The following is a 23,610-nucleotide window of genomic DNA, read 5'->3' as shown; positions in this document are numbered from 1 at the left end:
ATTGGTTTTCTCAAGGCCGCTCAGCTGGACAGGGGGACTCCGCATAGCCGCCATGACACACATGGGATAAGCACTACAGGAACGGCTTCCCCTTGGCTCCACTCACCTAGAAGCAGGGGTTGGTGTTCCTGAAATAAGCCTTGTAGGACACAGGAGACTCAAGACAGGACGTTCTCTTATTTTAAACTGAAGCTTTCAAAAAATGTACCAACCTTTCCAGTGCTACCTTGGGAGATGCCTCCCAGGGCTGCTTCTTCTCTGAGGTGCTGCTGAGACCTGCAGGGAACATTAATATGGAAAACTCTAGAGTGATCTAGCCTTAACCCACTGCCTCATCAAAATCATCCCAGTCCTTATGTCATTCATGGTGCTGCTGCAGGTAAAGACGTGGTACTCGGGTTTGGAGGAGTGAGGTTTTAAATTTTTTTGGACTAGCTGGGAAATACCCTCCTTTTGTGAGAAGATTCTAAATAGCTGTTCCAAATGTAATTTTTCTATTATTGGACAAGCAAGTAAGTTAAGTACTTTTAGGGGTCAAATATTCTCAGTCAGGGCCACTGTAGGTCATGCTGATACAAACTCATATCCGAATCCAACTACACTCTACCAACACCCCATACAAGGTCTTAGTAATATGTGACTGAGATACAAAGCCACTACGGTCGTATCCAGAGGGTCCTTACTAGATTAGATCTGGTCAGACACCCATAGTGGAATCCCACTCAGCTGCAGGCAGGTTCAGAAGTCTCTATCTAATGACAGGGTCACAGATGCTTCTGGGCAAAAGATGGGCAGAAGCTGAGGTAGCACAAGATCAAAGCTGAGAGATTGGGTTCATTGAGTTCACCTCCCCCAGCTCTGGTCACCACCAGTGGGGCTGGTGGGACTCAGGGAAGAAAATGTCCTTAACGCTCTTTTGAGTGATATGTAGGAGTAGAGTTCCTATTTATCAGTTGGAAGTAGTACAAAGTGACAGTGTTAGTAAGTGAGAAATGGGGAATGTCATGAGTGGGGGTCTGCATTCAAATGAAATTTGCTGACCTTCCCTCTGGTTATGCCTATGGCAGATGGGATCTGAGAGGCCTGGTATTAGGGGCTGCTGTTACCTCAGAGTCCAAATCAAATGTGAAACATATGGTCATCATGAAGCATCAGGCACCTTTGAGAAGACATTCTCTAAACAACACTTAAGTATTTGGTCAAGAACACCAACGAATTCATAATCATTTATTGGAAATCACTCATAGTTTACACATTATTAATGGCAAAATAACACTGTTAAACACCTGCTGGATGAAGAACTTCATTATGACAATTTCGTATTGTCTTCATTTCTTTTTCAAAAATTAAAAATTTAATTTTTAAATCTTACATCTTTTCTAAAAAGATCTATCTTCGAAGGGCTCCAATGCCAACACTATAAGCCTTTCTCTTGCTCTAACGTCTAACACTAAGGGTACACTGTCCCATTAATTCAACATGCTCTTTACAAAGTAACTTAATACACAAAATTTTTTTAATCCAGAAGCTACATAATGATCACTTTATATTTTGCTGCAAAATCAATGAAGGCCTCATGCAGGTGAAACATTAGTAGAAACTGAGTTCTAGATAACTGTTGGTTAATAAGATCCGATGGACTGGTGTGGAAAATTAATATGCTTATTTAGCAAAAGCAGCTAAAGTACATGCATCACTGGCTGAGGTCAATTAGAATATAAATTAGTATATAAACATTGAAATGAGAGCTTAATTTGAGCTTAATTTGATGTCTGGTATGTCTGAGTTAATACACCTTTAAAATGACAATAGCAAAGAGAACAAAATCAAACCCCTAAACAGGCACTGATTTATAGGGTTGACTGGGAGTATAGCTCAGGACACACAAGTAGCTGGGCAGTGAACAGATCTTTTTTGAAGCAAACACCATAGAGCATTAACAAGCTGTAAACAGGGCAAAAAAAACCAAAAAACAAAAAACAAAAACCTAGAGACCCATTTTCTATATTCTCATTCTAAAAAATGTTCAATTTTCTAACTTAAAAACAACAAAAACATGCACAACTACGAAACAGAAACAGTCTTTAGTTACTACTTAGACCACTGCTTCTGTCCTCTACCTGACTCTGCTCCTTCAGATAGTGTGTTTAAAAATAATGCTGGGTTAGTTGGTAGAAAAAAAAAAGAAATGCTCTCCTGAATCACACTGAAAGAATATTAAATTCCTTCATCCTGTCAGGGTTAACATTATGTACAAGCATATGAGGATGTATGTTTGACATATTGTAGCTACAGCGATTAAATCACATGTCCACATTCTAACGTTAAACTATAGTTACATTGACTTAAAAATTTTTTTTTCATCGATAGTTGTATCTTGGCTTTGAGAGAAACAAAAAATTCCCAACCCACAGATTCTGTTCCCTTCTACCCTCTACCCCTTCCCACCTTCCAATGGACAAGAGAACTATAATAACAGAAGGCATGAACCAAGGTGTCAAGGGCAGACACGTTGGATGGCGGTTCCAGGTTCAAGCACTGCCATCTCCAGTCCTGGCTTTCCGGGCCTCGATCATTGGCTTGGTTGCCCGTTTGCGGTCAGTGGCCAGCCCCAGCCAGCACATGATGTCAATGAACCATGTGGTTGGGTTGAAATTTAAGCCAAATTCACTCGCAGAATAGTCAAAGGGAAAGGTGTGATGGTAATTGTGGAAGCCTTCACCTGGAATACAAAATGAGCATTGAAATATATCACGTACCATCTCTCTGCATAGATTTTTTAATCACTCTTTTATTGAGGGTCTACCATGTGCAAAACACTGCGTCAGGCTCTTTGGAGAACAAAAGACTTGTTTCTTGCCTTAAGGAAGTGTTTACTTAGTTGGCTAGTAAAACTATATGTGAACAGAAAATAACAAAAAGGTTATCAGCAGAAAGTCATATGATAATTTTCCTGTATGAATTGGAGACATGGTACCATAACTTCAGCGCTGTACTTCCTGAGCTAAATGCTGAATGGCTGGTAACAGATCGTCATTTTGATGTACGTTCACAAAAGGAAAACAGTCTCTGCAGACTGGAGTGATTAGAGCAAGACTTCCTGGGAGAGCTTGAAAGAAATGAGAATTATTCAGATAGGTAAGTAAATTAAGGAGTTAGATAGTGAAATATCCAAAGTCTGTCTATATATTACTCTGACCCTTCCAGTGAACAGTTTTTCCTCCTTTCCTTTTTTTTAAAGGTGTTTTCAGGAAGGAGGAGGTGGTATCTCAAGACTTATTTCATTTGATTTTTAAAAACAGCTTTATGGAGATATAACCCACCATACAATTTACCCATTTAAAGTGTACAATTTAATGGCCTTTAGAATATTCGGAGTTGTGCATCCATCACCACAATGAATTATAATATTTTCATTCTCTGAAAGGAAACCTCACACCGCTTAGAATTCACGCCCCCCACCCATCCCCTATCTCTCCCAGACTTGCTATCTCTTTGATGATTAATCCTATGTCAACCTAACTGGCCGAGGGGTGCCCATTAAATATTATTCTGGGTGTGTCTGTGAGGGTCTTGCTAGATGAGAGTAGCATTTAAATCAGCCGTCTCAGTAAAGTCGATTGCCCTCTCCAACGTGGGTAGGTTTCATCCAGTCTCTTAAGGGCCTGCATAGAACAAATGGTGGAAGAAAGAGATACTTTTTTCCTGACTCACTGATTGCACTGGGATAACTCTCGTCTCCTGCCCTCGGACCAGAACTTACACCACCAGCTCCCCTGGTGCTCCGGCTTTGGACTTAATCACACCACTGACTTCCCCAGGTCTCCGGCTCACAGTCAGCAGATCATGGGACTCTTCCCTAATGGTGTGAGCTAATTTCTCACAATAAATCAGCCATTCTATTTATCTATAGAAACAACAGAATATATCTATGTTTGTATAGATATCCTACTATTTCTATATATATGGAAATTTATTATGAGGAATATATGTAACATATGTAACAGTATACAGACTGAGACACACACACAGTTTCTGTTTCTCTGGAGAACCCTAGTATTATCTCTATTTGCCTATTCTGAACATTTCATGTAAATGAAATCATGTAATACGTAATCTTATGTAACTGGTTTCTTTCACTTAACATAATGTTTTCAAGGTGTAGCAGTTATCAGTATTTCATTTCTTTTTATTGCTGAATGGTATTCTATTATATAGATATACCACCACTTACCACGCCATTGTATTTTTACAATTGTGTTTATCCATTCATCAGTTGATGCACGTTTGGTTTATTTCCATTTGTTAGCTATTATGAAAAATGTTGCTTTGAGCATTCATCCACAAGTTTTTTGTGTGGACATATATTTTCATTTCTCTTGGGTATAAACCTAGGAGTAGAACTGCTGGATCATATAGTAACTATTTTTAACCATTTGAAGAACTAACTGCCAGATTCTTCCTTTATTTCTTAAGTGGCAACAGGTCATGATATAGTTCTTTTATTGACCACGTTTGACAGATTCTGCTCTACAATGAGTACATCAGAAGGATTGATCTGTGGTCTGTAACTTTCTTAATTTAAGTCCTCTCTACTCTGCCCCTCCACCCTCGTCACTTTTAGTGTTTTTTTCTTAAACTAAGGTACAGTATAGAGAAGTTTCCCCCCTATTTTCAGAAACGAGGATGTTCTAAGAACTCTATCTGTATCCACCATCTCCTTACTGCACAGTTGGTTGAAACAGAGCCTTCCAAGGACCTTCATGAAGAAGACTGACTGGGAGTCCAGTGCTGACCTGAACAGACTTAAAACCAATACCCCGCTCTTCAGAGCCTGTGCATGGTCACACTCTTTGGGTTTCCTGGATCTCCATCTCTATATAAGATGGTAATAGCCCATCCTCTCTCCGCCCCAGTCTGCTCTCAGAGCCAACACTAAATGTGGTTCCCCTCACTAGAGTCCTTCAAGAAGATGAAGAGTGAGAGGAGGAGAAAGCAATCGGTGAGTCAGGAAGCTCTTTCTTCAGTTTTCCAAGGCACCTTTCTCTCTGCTTATCCCATTATCCCATAGCTAAACTTAGTGTTTATTTCACCTTATACTGCTCTCATCAACAACAGATCCCTGGGGTCTCAATAAACGGGAAACCCTAATGAAGTGGTGGCAAAAAAATCATTGTTGAGTGACACAGAGACCATTTCTACTTAAAGTAGAAACTTCTCTTCCTGGATTTGATCTCTGTGCTCAAGGCTCAGCTTACCAAGAAGCCCAAATTGCTTTTATAAAGCTATAGTTACTATTTATTAATCTCTTACTATGCACCAGCCACAGTGCTAAGTGCTTTAATGAGTATGAACTCCTATAATCCTCACACCTCTGAGCTATGATTATCCTCATTTAAAAATGAGAATGTAAATTCACAGAAGGGACGAGTATCTTGCCTAAGACCATATGGCTAGTAATAAAAACAACATCACTGAAGGCTTATTTTGTGTTAATTACTGCTGCAGACACTACGTATTAACTCGTCTACCCCTCCAACACCAGGATGAGGTAAATGTCACTATTATCTCCACCTTACAGATGAGGGCACGAGGTATGGAGGAGCCAGACAACTTGCCCAGAGAGTAATTAAAGGTACCAGGGCTCTACCAAACTTGTCGGACTCCATAGGCCTCGCTCTTAGCCATTTTGTGGTACCATGAGATGCCACCATCTTGTTTCTTCCCATCTCTTTGTTTGAAGGCCTGTTTTCCTAATGTCAGCCAAATGATTGAACAGCTGAGGCTAGAGTGGTCGGGACAATTGGAGAGACAAGTCAACTGCTACTCTCCTTTAGGAAAATTTCCATAGCAAAAATAAATAGCTACTAATTATTTATCACCTACTATGTGGCAGGTACTATACCAAGCGATCTATATATATTAGCATTTTACTTAATCCTCACAACATCCCTATGAAACAGGCATTGCCATTCCCACTTCACAGATAAGAAGGCTGTAAATCAGAAATTAAGTGACTTGCCCGAGAGCCGAGATTCTAATACCAAAGGCCAAGTTCACTCTGTTCCACTCCACTGCCTCTTTTTATAGATTCCACAAAACCACAAGAAGCCAAGAAAATCGAGCTGCCATTTTCTTCACTGGCTCTCATACCCCTACTCACCAATGGCACCCAGAGTGACCAGTGGGTTCTGCCGAGGGCTGATGTGCTTGTCATAGGGTCGGTTTCCATACATGTGGGCGGCACTGTTGACCAGCCAGGTGACATTGAGAGAGATGGTATAGCGGAGGATGGAGGCCAAGAAGTAGGAATTCCACAGACTCTCTCCCCAGATGCACCAGGGCACCAGCGTGGGGACCACGAAGCACATGAGCACCACGGTGATCTTATAGTACCTGGAAGGAAGGATAATATGCTATCATTGGGCACCTGTTGATGGCGGTGGGGACAGGCTGAGCAAGCTATAGGAAAAGTCAGGAATTGTGCTGGTCAGCAACTCTTTCTGTATAAGGAATACCCTGTTGCATGTCACTCTCTGCAGGGGTCACAAACGCATATAACCACAAGAGCTAGGCAGGTAACACAAATTTGAGAATTAGCACAGATAGAATGTTATAGAAAGTAGTAGGGCCTGCAGCATATTTCAGAGGAATTTTAATATAAAATGATTAATATTGTGCTGCGAAACCCATGTGTCTTAGAGCTACATTTGTCCTACAAGCCACCAGTTTGACAGGTGCTAGCTTTCTTCATCAGTCAACCAACCTGCTAATCAGGTTTTCTTGAATAATTTCTTGAATAATTTTCTTGAATAATTTCTTGAATAATTTTTCTTGCATAATTTTCAAGCACACAATTCTGTGCTTACTTAGCTTAGTGAAAAAGGAAACGACCCACTTCCAAAAATGTTCTTTGTCCATTAAAGGTTACATTCTAAACCAGCATAAAAAATAAACACTAAGTACAGGAACAAGCATGGCCACATAAAAAGTAAGCATTAAAAAGAAACCATTATTGTTTGATTTCTGGACCTGTGTATCCAGCAAACATTTACACAGCACCTACTATATGCCAGGCCCTGAGTGCTGGTGATACTAAGACAAATTAGACCCGCTCCCTCCCCCCCGGCTTCAGTAAAGGAACCACTGCTCACCACCCTTTGCTGTGTTTGATTAGCTTTATGTGGAGGCAGGAGAGGAGCTGTGACATGAAAGTGTCCAAAGCTACCTGTTCATAGCAATTTTGTCCCCGGCTTCCCATTGGCTAATCAAGCTTCCAGGCCTCTGTTAAAGTGCAGATGTATCAACTGGGAAATGGCACAATGTGAAAGCATGAGAGTCCCAGGTGGAAGGCTTTGATTTGAGTCCAGATCTGATTCTGGATGTTGAACAAGGCTTTTAAAATTCTTTCACGTTCCTCATGTGCACGGTTAGATCATTCCCCAAAAAGCAGAGCATGAGGCAAGAGCTTGTGCATGGGTATTATATCTGGGGAAGTGAGCTCATACTACAAGAGTGGGCAACTGGGAAGAATGAAACAGGGAAGGCAGGAAAGCCAAACCAGGGGTGCCTGCTGCTGTGGGCAGCTGAAGTTGGGCCTCGAGGGGGCGGGTTCTACTTCAGAATTAATCTCTCGAGAGATAAAAGAAGGAACTATAGGGATGCCACGTGAGATATTACCTCCCTCACACCTCCACGTTTGCTTGGGTCTGAAAGGCTGAGTGCATTCTATAGGCATCTTAGGCAGAAGTGGCAAAGAAGCCAGGGCAGGAAGTAAGAAATAAGCAGTACGGCTGAGGAAGGTGCTGTTGGGTTACACTCGTGCCAGCAGGAGGCTGTAGCATCGGCTGGAATGAAAAAGTGGGCCGAGAGTATGAGGCGGGACATGAGAGGTATTTAACTCAAGCAATAATCATATCTCATGGGGTTCTTGTGAAGATCAAATACTAATAACATATACTATGTATTTACTGTGTGCCACGACTATTCTGAGACCTTTATTATACTGATTCATTTCATTCTAACAAAAACTCTAGGCTGAAGGGACCATTACTAGCCCCATTTTACAGATGGGGAAGTTGAGCAACAGAGAGGTTATATAGCTAGCCCAAGGTCACAAGACTAATAAGTAGTAGGACCAAGATTCAAATCCAGGCAGAATCACTTCAGAGACCATTGTGCTATTCTGCTTTGCGAATGAAATCAGGTATGCAAGTGTGCTTTGTGGATTGCTAGGGGCACATAAGTATCGGTTCCTATAATAACTGTTTTTATTAGACAGCATATTAACCCATCAGCACTTGTTTTCCAGTCATTGGGCAACCAGATGGCTGTATTTTAGTGGAAAGAGAGTTCCTGGGAGATCAGATGAGTGGCTGTGGATGGAGAGGCAAAGACAACAGACAACTGATGGTCCTAGAGTGGGCTCCCCAGAGTCACAAGCAGAAGGCTCTGGGGGTGCTCTTGAGAGATACCTTTGGGAAAGGGAGGAAGGCAGGATTGGGCCGAGGGAGAAGCTCACCCACAATGAGTTTCAGCAGATCCAGTCAGGAGCTCTGAGGCTGGAAGACACTGTACCATTGTCCCAAACAGAAAGGTATCTAGGATCGTGCAGCCACTGGCCTCAGAGTGCCACACGGGAAGTGTGAACCCTCGGGCAAAGCAGTTCTGTGTGGGCGTGGGCAGTTCCCAGTAAGGACAGGAGCTGGAGGGTAGAAGCAGCAGCTGAAGAGGGGATCTGGGCAAAGCACGCAGGCCCTCGCCGAGGGCCCTGGGACCACTGGTGAGCATGTCAAGAGGCAGGATGCTCTAAAGGGAAAACATGCCCAGAGCCCAAGACTGCTACTGCTGCTGCTCCCGGTTTGCACCTCTGAGGGGGACAGCAAGCGGCTGAGCATTGCCAACAGGAGGTATTTTACAACTTAAGCAGCTCTGTCCCTTCCTTCACTTTCTAGGGAGGAATCAGCCCCTCATTTTGCTTCTAAAAAAAAAAGAAAACATGTATTGAGGACTTGCTCTGTGCTGGCTAGGCATGTCAGAGGCCTTCTCTCACTTCTCCTCACAGCGGGCTCAGGATGGACACATTCCGCCAATGAGGACCCCTTACTCCGCCTGGCCCTATGGAATCTGCCTTCTCAGTTTGACCAGCTCACAGGGCTCAGCGTCCACTCACACCCTGCCCCTGTCTCCTCCCTCTGAACCTTTTAGGAAAGCCACCTGCCTACCTGGGCTCTGGTTCCAGAAACTCCACTCCCGCAGGGGGCTGGGTTCCTGTGGAGGGACGGCACCAACAATGTGGCTTCCCAAGTGGGAAGGAAAAAAAAGCCTGAGCTTCACCTCCTGGCACACCACTGTCCAGCCAAATTTCCTCTTCCTCAAAAAAAGTCGCTCTTTAAAAACCACTGCCTTCATACTAACAAAGCGTTAGCAGATCTAATTATAGGGTTGTTAGCTGATTGCTCTTCCTGTATTTTGCTAGAATTCCTCTTTGTGTGCTCAGCGCAATGGATGAAAGAGGAATTTTTAGAGGCATGGCGAGTCTGGATGGGATTGCTAGTGAAACAGGTCTTGACGCTGATAACTGTAAAAATTCTCCCCAACCATTTCAAACAGACTCAGCATAGCCTCCCGTGTAGCTGAGTACCCCTTCCTTCCTCCTGCCCACCACTGACCTTGAACAGCTGGTCTGCATATAATTATAGTCACTGGCCTTCTTGCCTCAAAACGAGTGCTCAGATGGCTTCCCATCTTCCGTGCTTAGAAACACTAAAATCTGAATGCCCTTGTCAAGGGTCCACAGAGCAATGCCAAAAAGCCTCCAGCACCTAATCCCTACTCATTTAAAAGATTTCCTTTCTTCACCTGGTGGTAGAGAGGAAGGCTGGAGAGGAGCCACTGATATTGCACTTTTTGATATTGTCTCTTTCCTAAATGGACTTTTTATGTTGTAAAGCATCATAGAATATTTAATTACCCAACTCTGCCACTTCTTCCTAGCTGTGTGATGCTGAGTAAGTTATGTAATTACATTGAGCCTCAGGTTTCTCTTCTGTAAACTACAGTACTAATAAATTTATTGAATGCCGACTATGTGCCAGGTACTGTCCTAGCACATATAAAATGAACAAAACAGACAAAAATCCCCGTTCTTGGGGTGGAGGGGTATTCTCATAGGGAGGTTGTATTTATACATTTTTTCTGGTAGGGAAGACAGCTAACAAACAATATATGTGAGCAACATATGGAGCATTTTCGTGGTAAATACTAAGGAAAAAAAGCAGAGAATGAGAATATGAAGTAAGGGTAGGGTATCTAGGGAAGGCCTTAATGACACAATAGCTTTGAAGGAAGTGAGAAGTTAGTCATAGGGCTAAATGGGGCAGAGGATTCCAGCCAAAGGAAACCACAGGCAGAAAGACTCTTAGGCAAGAGTCTCCGTATCTGTAACAGTCTTCCCCAGCCTGGCTGACCTGACTTTTCCAAATATCAGTCTGAACATCATTTCTTGGAGGATTTCCTTTGTCCTCTTGGACCAGGCAAGGTGCCCCAGCACAGTGGTCCTGTAGCATGTTGTACTTCTCCACCCTCAGTAGCCATATCTGCTAGATCAGTGGTCTCAACCCTGACTGCACATTAGAATCAACTGAGCAAACTTTAAAAATGACTGATGCTGGGAACCCCCTGCAGAATAATTGAATCCAAGAGAATGAGAATTTCTGGTCTGAGCACTGACATTTTTAAAGCTTCTCCATTGCAAACATTGGTGGTAGCCTCCCTAAACCCACCCCATCCTTTCTTTCTTGCTGGAGTGCCCTGATTTTGTTCAGATATCTATCTGTCCTCCTTGCATCCATGTTTTTCAGGGAAATGCACCCTACCCAGGACATGGGTCCTGATTGGTTTGAGGCAATCACAGTGATCTCATTCGCTTTGCCAATAATTAATGTATGATTTGGTCAATAGTGGCCAATAGATATGAGGGAAAGAATGGCTATAATTTTTAAAAAGAGAAACAAATGTTGGTGAAGGTATAGAGCATTGCTGATGGGAATGCAGAACGGTGCAGCTGCTGCAGAAAACAGTTTGGCAGCTTTTCAAAAGGTTAAACATAAAATTACCATATGACCCAGCAATTCCACTCTTAGTTATATATTCAAAAAAAAGAAAAGAAAAAAGAAAAGCAGAGACTTGGACAGATATTTGTACACAAATGTTCATAGAAACATTATTCACAATAGCCAAAAGGTAGAAGCAATCCAAGTGCCCATCAATAGATGAATGGATAAAAATATGTTGCATATGCATGCAATAGAATATTATTCAGCCATAAAAAGGGATAAAATTTTGATACATGCTACAACATAGATGAACCTTGGAAATGTGCTTAGTGAAATAAACCAGACACAGAAAGACAAATATTTTTATGATTCCACTTATATGCAGTACCTATAATAGGCAAATTCATAGAGACAGAGTAGAATAGACAGAGTTGCTAGGAGCTAGAGGGAAGGGGATGGAGAAAAAGAAGTTATTATTTAATGGATACAGAGTTTTTGCTCGGAATGGTGAAAAAGCTTTGTGTATAGATAGTGGTGATGGTTATACAACATTGTGGATGTACTTAATGCTACAGAATTGTACACTTATGGATGGCAAAATGATAACTACTATGTTGTATGTAGTCTACCTTAATAAAGAAAAAGAGAGAGATGAGAGAATGTTTTCCTCAAAAACAGAAGAGCACACAGAGATGGCTTCTCCTCTTTCACAGTGACATCCAGACCTGCTACAGTCATCTTGTAACTGTGACAGGAAGAAGGCTGAGAAACAAAGTCAATCCCTGAGGCCGACGGAGCAGAAAGATGGAAAGGTCCTTGATTATGTTGTTGAGCTGTTGAATTAACCAACTCTAGATTTATTTATCCATGATGCCTTACTCTGGGACAAGCTAGTTGAGTCGAGATCTTCTGTAGAGTAGCTGAAAGCATTCTAGTATACCAAGTGGACACACTACGATGTGCCATCTGGATTTCCTCTCAGTACTGGAGGACTTAATCTCCCAGTTGCTGTCAGTGTTGCCTCTGCTAGAGGGAGCTGCCTTGCCCTAGGGCATGCCCTCTTCTAACGACTGCATCCAGTGGCTAACCAATAAGGGGAGCTGTCCATTGCAAAGGCCTGGTCCCATTGCCCCAACTCTAGAAGACTCTGAAAAGTCATCCCAGCTTCAGCATCCAATGTAGGGTTGGCTGAGGCCTCCACTAAGATGAATCAAAGCCCAGATTCTTCCCTTGCCTCGTCCTGTTTCTGTCCCTTCTTTCACAGTGTCAACCCCAAGGAGTCCCCAGTAGACTTCCTACAATGTAATGTCCATCTCAGAACCAGCTTCTGGGGTAACCTGACCTGGGACATGGATATATGGCTGGGCCAGCTGAGTACAGCAGAAAGCCAGACTCTCCAGCATCTAGCAGAGACTTGCACCTAGCATGCATTCCTAACTATGTGTGGAATTATTAAATGAATGATATTTTGGTTAAAAAATTATGAGTTCTCAGCTTCTCAGGAAAATAAAGTGACTTTAGTAGAGCAAAGAATATGAGAGAAAAAAATGCCAAGGTTTTCAAAAAACACAAACCACATAATAAGTGTGCAGCCTACTTTTGGGTTCTTCATTGGATGCTTATTGCCTGAATTGATGCCAAAGCAGGGTTGTGGCTAGAAAGCCAACAACTTGACTAAAGACATTCTTGCTCATCAGGACCTAACACCTGTGAGGCCTCCTACCTCTAGTTTAAATGAATGATTTCTGAGCTTCTAGGTCATTTTTTGACCTGCCAAATATAGTTAAAAATTTGGCAATCTTTAAGATTTACAGCCATTCTAACAGGTTTGGTCTTGGTTTGGTATATAAGGGGCTTCCTCTCTGTATTTCTGTGAACTCTAGACTCCAGGAATGGAGAAGACTCCTAAAATCATCAAGGGACAAAAAGAAAGGGGTAAGGACTAGAGAAAAGCAGTGGTATGAATCCAAGAACGACCCAAGGTAACTCTTCTCCACACACTTGAAACCAGAGGCCCACATTAAGCCAAAGACACAAAAGCCAAAGCACTCCAGCTCACTTTACAAGTAACTTGAGAGCACGTTTCTATAGTTCTAAGATGATAGTTTATATGAATAGGTCCAAGACAGATGCTGGAAATCTTTCCACACAGTTCTTCATCATGCCAATACCACAACCGAGAATATGCTTTTCAGCATTTAACTAAAGATAAGGAGTCCATTTCATACAATTAAATGCCATCATATACCATTGTGCCCCAGCCAAGTAGCTTTGTCTATAGGACACAAATATGGATATGGGCCCTAACCTTCCATCGTCTTCAACGATTTGAAGAATATCCTCATTTCTATAAACTGGTTCACAATAAAGAGAAGTGAAACATTAAAAATAGTCTTGAGGCCAAAAATTTGTTCTATAGAGAATAAAAGATTTGGCATTTCATATATTTTTTAAAAAATATGAGTGTAATAAGCATCTTAAAACTCTCATTTTTCTTTAGATGAAAAAGAAATTGTTCTCTGTAAGCATTTCCCTTTGCTTGACTAACCCTAAGCACAGCAGTCCAGAGCTGGTGGTGTGTGAGATGTCGAGAGTGAAATCTATTAGAGCATGAAGTAAGGGGAAATGACCCGCTGACTTCGAAGGCAGGGGCAGCCTGAGGAAATGTGAAAGAAGCAAACACCACAACGGGTGAGAGAGAAATCACAGCTCCATAAATGTATCGTAATGATGAGCAATGAGCTGTCACTGGCATCTTGATTAAACATGTTTGATTTTATGATTTCATTTAAAGCCTAGCTAGAAATTTATTTTCCTTTCAATTTTTGCATCTTGTAGAGGACCAGGCAAAATCATCTGGATGCCTACTATAAACATTTATTTAGGGGACAGATGATATGCTCCGGCAGTTTGTAAATATGTGGAACATTTTCTTCTCCTTCCTTTGTCCCATCTGGTACTGCCTACAGGAGGTGGACTATGTGATTCGTTTGGATGCAGATGTGAAGATGGAAGCCCATTGATGGAATGAGTAGCTCTTTGGAGTTTTTTAGAAAATCTTCCAGACTCTTTAAACTGTTTAAGTTGAAAATGGGTTTTGCTGTTGTGCTCTTGGTTTTGCCTCTCTGGCGTTGCAGTGTCTTTATGTGAAAGCGGTCATGATTCCTGCATTAGAAGTATTTTCTGAAACTCTTAATCACTCCAGATTTCTCTTTGACCCTCAATTAGTCTTGACATCACTTCCCCTGTGCTACTTCATGATAAGCATTCCCGTAGAAGAAAATCTATTAATTGGACCATCTAGATGCATAATCCTCATCTTTTGGATATTTCTCCTCCCCCATGAAGGAAGCAGACGGCAAAAGGCTGCTCCATGAAAGCAACTCCTTCGGAAGCTTGTAATGTAGGGGGAAAAAGACATTTTAATTTTCTCTCCAGATTCTGCTTTATTTGCTTTGGAAGTCTAAGTGTGGAGGTCAGTTGCATCCATCCACTTGAATTTAATTTGTCTTTGTACAAACAGCTTGCATTGATTCACTAAGCAGTGGTTCAAAAGATAAACACAATCATTTCAGAATTTCAGCACAAAGTACATTATTTCTACCTCATTAACAATGAAGTGCTTAAAGAAAATACCCAGGCATGCTGATGGCTATGACCGTGTAAGGAAGGTTAAAAGTCCCTTTTCCTTTTTCAAAGCTTGTTTTCATCAGAGTAAGCGAGGGCAAGTTCTTTGAGGGTAGGATTTGTCTTGATCCAATTCACATCATTCACAGTTCCTTGAACACAAAATGCTGGTTAGCACAGTGGGGGCCCAGTAAGCAGCAGAATTGTTGACGTGCACTAGAAGGAATAGAGGGTGAGGATCTATCTGCCTTTGGCAAAAGCAATTATGTCCATTAACCCTTATAATTGATACTTAGAGCTTCTCTAGCCCTCTCACTAGAAATTAAAGTTGATTAGACCAATGTCATCCTAGGTATCTCTCTAGGATTCTGTCTTTGTCTGTCTCTGTCCTTCTTCCCTCCCTTCCTGATTAGTTATCAATTGTTCCAAATAAGTAATGGGAACAACAGACTAACTCTTGATGGTTTGTAGAATAGCATGACAAAATGAACGATTAAAATCGTTTATAAAATAATTTTTAAAACAAAGTTGCTGCATTTCTACTTTCTTGCACCCTTAAAACTGCATTCCACTGTCACCCTTGCTACGAGAGATAAACTGAACATCGCAGGAGAAAACATAACCATTTTTCTTAATCTGAGACCCATGAAATTGTATGCAAACTCTTGTGTGTTCCCATTTTTCTGGGGTTCAAAGTCCACAGCTTTCATCACACTCTCAAAGAGCTATTCAATTTCCAAGGAAATGAAAGGCCAATATATTTGAAAGGTAACTACATTTTTCTTCGATGATGCTGTTGTTATTTAACTTTGATTTTCTCTGTTTACTTTAGGATCTAGGCTAAGATTTAAGTAAGAAAATGTAACTCGATTTAAAATGGTCTTTTTAAAAATAAGATCATCTGTCCTACATTTTTTGGCAGTAAAAATTTTAAAGGAATTACCGTGAAACTAGATAGCAGTGTGTGTGTGTGTGTATGTGTGTGCGCACACGCATGTGCGTGTGCATGCACACGCACATGCATACACACATTCATTTTTTTGATAATTCTAGTTTACATACATGTGGACCTTGTGCTAAAAGGACAATCATCAATGACAGAGTACAACCCTCCACCCTACAAGAGAACAAGTTTAATTTCAAAACTCTATCAATGGTAAACTATTCACCAGCAGCCAATCTGTGCAGGAAAGGAGCCAATGGAGTCATTTAAACCACCTTCATGATCAAAGTCAACTGCTGCAGCGGAACTGATTAGGTAGGTTGACCATTTTTCTTGTTGAGGGCAAAAACAACAAGGCTGACATAATACAGTTTCTTCATTTCGCATGTAAAAGGCAGGACCATTGCGCACAACACGTGCTTTCTAGCCGAAGGTTTCTATTCCTAAATTCAAGGTTCACCGCCTTTCCAGAGCTCCTCAGGCCTCCAAACTCAGCTCAAAATTGAATTCCTCCAGAAAGTCTACCTTGATAAATCTCCTCTCAACTGTGGTTATCGCGTTATTCAACACCCCTTCAGTATAACTGCGCTGTAAAGATTCACGAAGATAATCGTTTTAGATAGCTGAGTTTTCCTGCCAGCTGGGATACTATGTTCAATTACCCCAACTTTTTAAAAAAATTGTCTGTGGAAATCATTACTCATTTTTCTGTCTTTTTTTTTTCTGTCTTCTTAATGAGAGTTCATGGAAAAATCTTGACCATCCTTGATAGTGATGGGTGTCTTAGTCTGGGTTTCTCAGAAGGCAGGACTTTAGGCAAAGCTTATATGCTACTATTTTATAAAGGGAGTTCAGTCTAGGGAAACAGAATGTGAGAGGCAGGAGAGGTATGGGGGCCAGTGGAGGGTGTGTTACTGAGCTGGCCAATGCTTCATATCTCAACCTAGTGGGGCCATCTTCCAAGAGGCCATATGAATGATTGAGCTTTGGAACATTTCTGCTGGGAGGAGAATGGGGAAAGAATGTCTCTCTCAACTTTCCCCTTCATTGCCACCCTCCCCCCAACTTCTGGATTGTGATTATGAGTGTTGAGAGGTGTCTCAGGCTGCAGAGCCAACAGAGGCACCCCAAGGCAGGAGGCACACACAGTGTAGGCATGAGGAAGGTGTTCTCAGAATAAACCTACCCAAAGGCAGCTGGAGCACAGAGGGCTGCGCAGGATGAGTGGCCAAAAGTCCCAGGACACAGGAGGTCCAGAGAGTCTGCAGTGGTGTCTAACGGGTGTCTGATACAATGAGAGTAAGTTTAGAAACATCAGTGGGTGCTCTGTGTTTTGCCTACAGTGTCTGTTGAGGTGTGAAGAGCTCTTGGTCTAGACTGATTGAGTCACTATAACTCAGATATTGAGAACTGAGTTCCTATATTTACTTTTTTTGAGGTAAAAGTGGTACATATCATAAGTTTCAGGTATACAACATTATAATTTGATATCTGTATATACTACAAAGTGGTCACCTCTAATTACTAATTAAATCTTGCTGATCCCTCCCTTATTTTCAGGTATGCTGAGAAGCTATTACATCTATTTGTCACTGTTCCCACGAGCAGTAGCTTCTCCATCCTATTCTAATTTTTTCTCTTAATCTTCGAAGGGATTGAAAACCAAAGAGCTGAGCTTGTTCAATGTGTGTACAAATGAAGAACACACAGGCTCTGGGTGAGAGCTAATAGGCTCTCCTGTGCTGAGATTAAAATTCAAAATTATTAGGATTATGACATTTATTCAAATATCTCTATGCTGGTAGAGAGTGGAATATGCACTTTGGAGTTTAGAGGATTTTGTGAAATAATGTGGATTTGGCACTGAGCACCTCTGTGATGACTCTCTTTGTTTATGTACAGGTTCTTGGCTTTATTCCAGTGAAAAGAAATTACTGAATACCTGAGTTTCAGAGAAGCGAGACAATATTCTATTTAGTTTTCACTACACTCTGTATTTGAACTTAATGATATTGTTAAACTTCCTGTAATTTGCTTGAAGATACTGCAGCATAAACAGTGTGATGTAGGGGTGTGTGTGTATGTGTGTGTGTGTGTGTGTGTTTTATTCTATGGGCAGTTCATTAACATTTGAAGTACCATAATAAAGAATCTGAACTTCACACATGCTTAGTTAGCATGTGACAAATTCCAATAGTTCATAAAACAGAGGTCTGTTACAGGTTTCAACTATTTTTATCTCCAATCAGCCCTAAAGGGTTTGTAATTAGGATAAGGGAAATGAATCTTCATTAGTAAAACAAGTGGTTGAAATATGTGGATTGGCTAGAAATCCTACACAGGTACCTCCCAGAAGCATATATTCCTCCAGAGTGGCAGCACGTAAGGCTTTGCTCCATCCTGTGCCCAACCACTGGCAGAAGTCAACTGCTGGATTCTGACGAGGTGATACTCCTACATTGTGCCTTCCATTCAGGAGGCTTGTTTGGGTGTCCAAAAGGGCAGGAGGCAGGCCTTCATCAAGTTTACAGATATGTTCACGGCTGTTTTTATCCCTAATTGCTAACTGTGGTAGAATTTGGTCTGATATGGGATCATGTTGTATGAAACACCCATCACCTTCCTCTTCCTCTCACACGGGTCTTGGACAAGGTCAGTTCCCAGCAGACATGGCCAAATGTCTTTTGTTGCACCATCTATGTTTCTGTAGTCCTCTCATCGTACCTGTGAGGGTCAGAAGCACCATGAGTACTGGAGATCACTGTGGATGTTATGAGACTGTGCACGATTGGGCAGTGGGCTCCTTGCCTCACCCCGGGAGGTAGGACTCCAGGCTGCTGAAACATACTTGGAGGGAGTGGAACCCCACTAGTGCTGGTGGTGGTGTCTGTGTGCTGCTTACTTCAGCAACTGAGGGGGTTAAAGCATCATACACAAATCATTACCCCTAAAGCTGGTTCTCAGGTGCAGGTTGTCTAGTGTTCTCTATAACAGGGTAGTTAACACACTCTTCCATTCCAAAAGTATTTGGGGAGGTGCTAGGTGTTTCATTAATTTTAATAAATAGAAAGATGACTAGGACATAGGCGCAGCCCTTGGGAAGCTTCTGGTCTAATGAGAAAGATTTAATACAACACCATGAGCATGAAAGGTATGCCCACGATTCTCTAGACCTGCTGAGGAGAGACACTTAGCTCACCTAGGACAATGGATCCCACACTCTTTGGTCTCAGGACCTTTTTACATTTTAAAAATATTCTTGAGCACTCCAAAGACTTTTGTTTATGTGGATGATATCCATCGGTATTTACCATAAAGGAAACTAAAACTGAGAAGTGTTTTATTAATTCATTAATTATTAAATGCTAATAAATGTTAATATAAAACTACCTATATTATATAGAAAATGTATTTGTTAATACCATAAAATATTAAATAAATCTATTTGTTAAAATAGCAATAATAAACCTATTTCATGTTAACATAAATAACATCCTTTTATGAAAAATAACTATATTTTCCAAAACAAAAATCATTTTTGTGTGAAGAATGGCATCATTTTACATAATGGCAAGTCTCTAATGTCTGGCTTAATAGGAGCAGCTGGATTGACACATCTGCTTCTGCACTCTGTAGCAATATATATTGTTTAGGTTAAAGTCTTTGAAAAAAATTTGCTTCACACAGATGTGCAGCTGGAAAAAGAGGACCTCACAGACCCGCTAAAAGGCAAAAGCTTATATGCTATTTATACTACATAGAAAGCTTATATGCTTGGGGACTCCACATCCAGATGGTCTTTGAACTGCTGGCTTCAGCTTCCTGGAGGTGAGTTTTAAAGAATATGTAAGAGGTGTCTAGGTAAAAACATGACAAGAACATTCTAGGTCAGTGCTTCTCAAACAATCACTGTGCATTTGTTTCACCTGGGGTCTGGGGCGAGGCTTGAGTCCTGCGTTTCTAACAAGTCCCAGGTGATACTGATGCTGCTGGTCCCGGAACCACACTTTGAGTAGCAAGGCTCTAGGCCAGAGAACTAGCAGAAGCAAAGGCACAGTGACATGGAACAGCCTAAAGCACGAGGGGAACAGCATGACTAGAGAGTGAAGTACAAGACGGTAAGTACCAGTAGAGAAAGTACTCCATGCCAGATCACGGAGGTAACAGTTGTCACTTTTCTCCAGGAGACGTTATGAAAAAGTGTTAAATAGGAAACAACTCTGGCTTACCGGTAAGTGAATTTCTAATTCTGAATAACTCCGAATGGCAATAAATATAAAAGATACAAGCAAAGTAAGTGGGCGATAGGATGATATGGAGGAGGAAGAAAGATAATATTCTCTATGAATATTATTACAACATAGCTTAGTAGAAAGAGTACGTGCTTTGGATTAGGACAGAATTTGCTGAAATCCTAGCTCTGTCATTTTTAAGATGTCACTGAGTCAACTTCTCAGAGCCTCGAATTTTATCACATGTACAGATACGACAGATGAATTATATGCACAGAAAACAAGTGTGGTGCATAGTAGGTACTCAAAACACTCAAATCAATATGATAAAAAATGCGATAGACATAATAAAATGTAACAGCTGGAAACTATTATTGTTATTCTAAAATTAGATGTAGGCTTGAAACAAGATAACTGAGCTTATTAAAATTTTGCATTTTCAAGATCAAAAAGATCTTAGGTGAGGGGAATCACCTAAAAGTAAATGTTTTGCCTGTTCATATGCTAGGCAATGTCAGCTCATAGCTGTCCACAGTAATGGAAGAGAAGGGATGTGTTAGAGGCTGACAATGATTAGAAGAGAGGAACCTCAGGCCTCACGTCAACCATCCTTTCTTCCAAGACAACTTGGACCCAAATTTTCAATACAAAATTTGAATAGCTTAGCCTGTTTCTTGAGCCCCCTTCTCTTTTCCTGGTAGTTAACACAGATAATAATGAGCAAAGGCACAAAGAGCACAGAGGACAAAAATTATGTTTACAGATTAAATCGAGCCATCACAGTTTTTCAATCTCTCTGTGCCTGAGCACCTGCATTAGGTCTTTCCTAATTTCTATTTCTCTTCTTCTCTGGAAACACTTGGGCTTCAGGATCCAGAAATCCTCTCACCACCACCAGAGATTCTGAGACCCGTAATATCTCATTCCTGCCTGAAGTGTTGGTTAGTACAGTCACGTATGATGTGCTGCTTCTCAATCCACTAGAACAAATATTGGCTCTGATTGTTTGTAAATGAAAGTTTTTATTATCCAAAAAATCCTGGTTCTTAGTTGGGCAGAATTTGAAAGGCTGTTTATTTAACTTAAAAAAAAAAAAAAAAAGTGTGTGCGTGTGTGTGTGTGTGTGTGTATGTGTATGGTTTCTCTAAATCTCTTGATAGTTACGATGTCTGAGTAATTGCTTTTCTCTACCTTAAAACGAAAGACAAGATAAGAGTAGGTTTATAAAAGAACACCAATGTCAGAAGAGACAGCACACTTCAGCTGAGTCGACGGGCATGTTGTGACAAATCACATTATCTCAGCACTAAGATTCTTAGTATCTGTGTGACAGATTTGTCATTGTTTTATATGAAAATAGGCAATGTGGGAAGTAAGTGGCTTGGACAGGGAGACAGTTCAAAGCCGATTTCTGACAAATATTTCTTCAACCAGTGGGCTAACAGCGATTTCTTTGGTCTCTACTTTCACTAAGAATTCATCCCTTTTAATCTTTGTGATTTCAGTATTTTAGACTGCGAATTTGACGCTTAGAACACTCTCTGCAATCAGGTCCTTTCCCCTGGAAGGGAACATTAGCCTATGCTCTCATTCACTCATTCATTCATTTAAAGAATTTCCTAAATCCATGAAAGCATTTCTTTAAGAAAAGCAAGGAAAGAAGAGGGTGAATTTTTAATTTCTAAAGCTGATTGAGTCAGCTATCTCCACGGTAGCTCTGGGTTGAGAGCACTCTGCCTCCTGCCAGCACGTCTTTGGGCAACAACCTTGACGATATCCTCTCCAGATGTGGTTCCCAGTGATGTGGCATTCTGTGAGAAGTCTGGGCAACTTGACAGATCTTGCTGTTCACCTGAGATATCTAGGGAGGTAAGACAAGGTGCCTGAGTATCTACTCCCTGTCCTTTCTCACCGAGATTAAAAATTCAGTGATTCCTATTAACAACAATAAAAAGTATAGAATATCTAGAAATAAACTGAATAAGAAATATGTGTAAGACCTATATTTAGAAAACTATAAATATTTACTGAAGGATGTAAAAGAATTAACAGAGGGACAGACCGTTCTAGGAGAATGACAGTATGAGAAGGCCCTTGTCTTGGCACTTATCAAGAACCATCACTTCCATGCAGACTTCAAGGACCTTGTTCTACCCTTCTCTCCTTTACTGTGAATTTCCTCAGCTCTTAATATAATCGTCTACAGCAGTGTTACTTTCATATATGGACTTGGAGGTCTCTGGCTATTTTATATGTCTTTTCTTCCTTATAAGTATAATAAAAGCAAGTACTAGCTCTTTCCTTCCCTTCAGTATGCCTCTACTTACAAATTTTCCATTTAAGGAAGTCTGCAGGTATGAACAAAGTAGGATGGAAAAGGGGCATGAGCTCCACCCACGACCAACAGATGGTATGAGCAGCCAAAGCAATCATTCTGCCACACGCTGTTCCAAGTCAGGGGAATGTCAGCTGGGTTTGTGCTCAGTTCTAAGATATTTTACGAATATAAGTTACACCATCCATTCGAAAAGTATAAAAGCAGTGACTGCTTTTTAAATGCTGCAAAAAGAGACTCGATTATGATGGAAATGAAAATTGAAATAATCTTTTAAACCTGAAAGTGGTGAGAGAATGCCGAATGTTGCAGAGAGCTCATGGCACAGCAGGAAGAATTTGTAAGGCCAAAGTCCAAATAATGATCAAAAAGGAAAGAGCAAGGATTAGTGAAATGAAAAAGGTATCTTTTTGATTTGGCTAAATGTTAGCAGCAATGAACAATGGCCCTTGGCCTAAACTTTGTTAATTCTGGTGAAGGCCAGGAGTTTATAAGTGAACTTAAGCCTAGCATGGTGAAGAGCTATTGATGAGTCTGCTGTAGACAGGGTGGCTCCATAGGTTCAAAGTCACTGGGTTCAGGGCTCACCCAAATCAGCAAAACACCAAATGGCTGGAGAGGTGACAAATGAGGGTCCTTATAGACATAAGAGATTCATATTTGGGGAAAAACATTCAATAGAATATATGAAAGAGTACTCCTGGTTTTAAAGCTTTGAAAGACCCACCTATATTTTTATTTGTGGAGACTGGTAGCTAAACTTCTCTTAGTCACTTTGAACTTATGAAAGAAAGGGACACTTGAACAAGCTTTTAGAACCTAAGGTCTTCATAGATGGAATGGCTTCCAAATAGTGCTGTATGTGTAGTTAATTACATAAATATTTATTGCACATCTCCTCTGTGATGGACACTTTCACATAAATTAACTAATATTTTCACCCAACAATTTTGTAAAGTAGATATCACCACTACTACCACTTTATGGATGTGGAAATAAAATCTCAGAGAATGGCAAAAGTGGGACCTTTTGATTCCAAGACTGTATTTTACCTCTCCATATCTGCCTCACTGCATTGAATGAATGAAAAAACAAAAACAAAAACATAACCCAGTGCTAACATAGACTAAAATTCTGCCTATGTTTCACAGAGTTAAAAAAGTGGCTTCATTTCTGAATGCATGTCTGTTACTTTATATAATGTCATCAATGCACATAATACATACAGTAGTCCCCCCTTATCCATGGAGGATAGTTTCAAGACTTGGATGCTTGAAATCTCAGATAGTACTAAACCTTATATATATTATGTCTTTTCCTATACGTATATCCTATGATGAAGTTTAGTTTATAAATTAGGCACAGCAAGAGATTAACAGCAATATCTAATAATCAAATAAACAACAACAAAAGGGT

General features: G+C 40.8%; 1 protein-coding gene across 1 annotated transcript in view; it reads right to left on the bottom strand.

Annotated features, from left to right (window-relative positions):
• Nucleotides 1-1,194: 1,194 nt before the first annotated feature.
• The window catches only part of SCD5 (stearoyl-CoA desaturase 5), a 131,958-nt gene continuing 109,542 nt past the window's right edge, over nt 1,195-23,610 (bottom strand). The window contains exons 4-5 of the mRNA XM_006907602.3: nt 6,164-6,396; nt 1,195-2,722 (exon numbers count right to left, since the gene is read on the bottom strand). Coding sequence (XP_006907664.1) covers nt 2,532-2,722; nt 6,164-6,396 — 424 coding nt within the window. The 3' untranslated portion in view covers nt 1,195-2,531. The remainder of the gene's footprint in view (nt 2,723-6,163; nt 6,397-23,610) is intronic.

Source organism: Pteropus alecto, unplaced genomic scaffold (genome assembly GCF_000325575.1).
Source record: "Pteropus alecto unplaced genomic scaffold, ASM32557v1 scaffold161, whole genome shotgun sequence".
Lineage (NCBI taxonomy): Eukaryota > Metazoa > Chordata > Mammalia > Chiroptera > Pteropodidae > Pteropus > Pteropus alecto.
The sequence above is the reverse complement of the archived record's forward strand: the minus strand, read 5'-3'. Positions and strand labels throughout refer to the sequence as shown.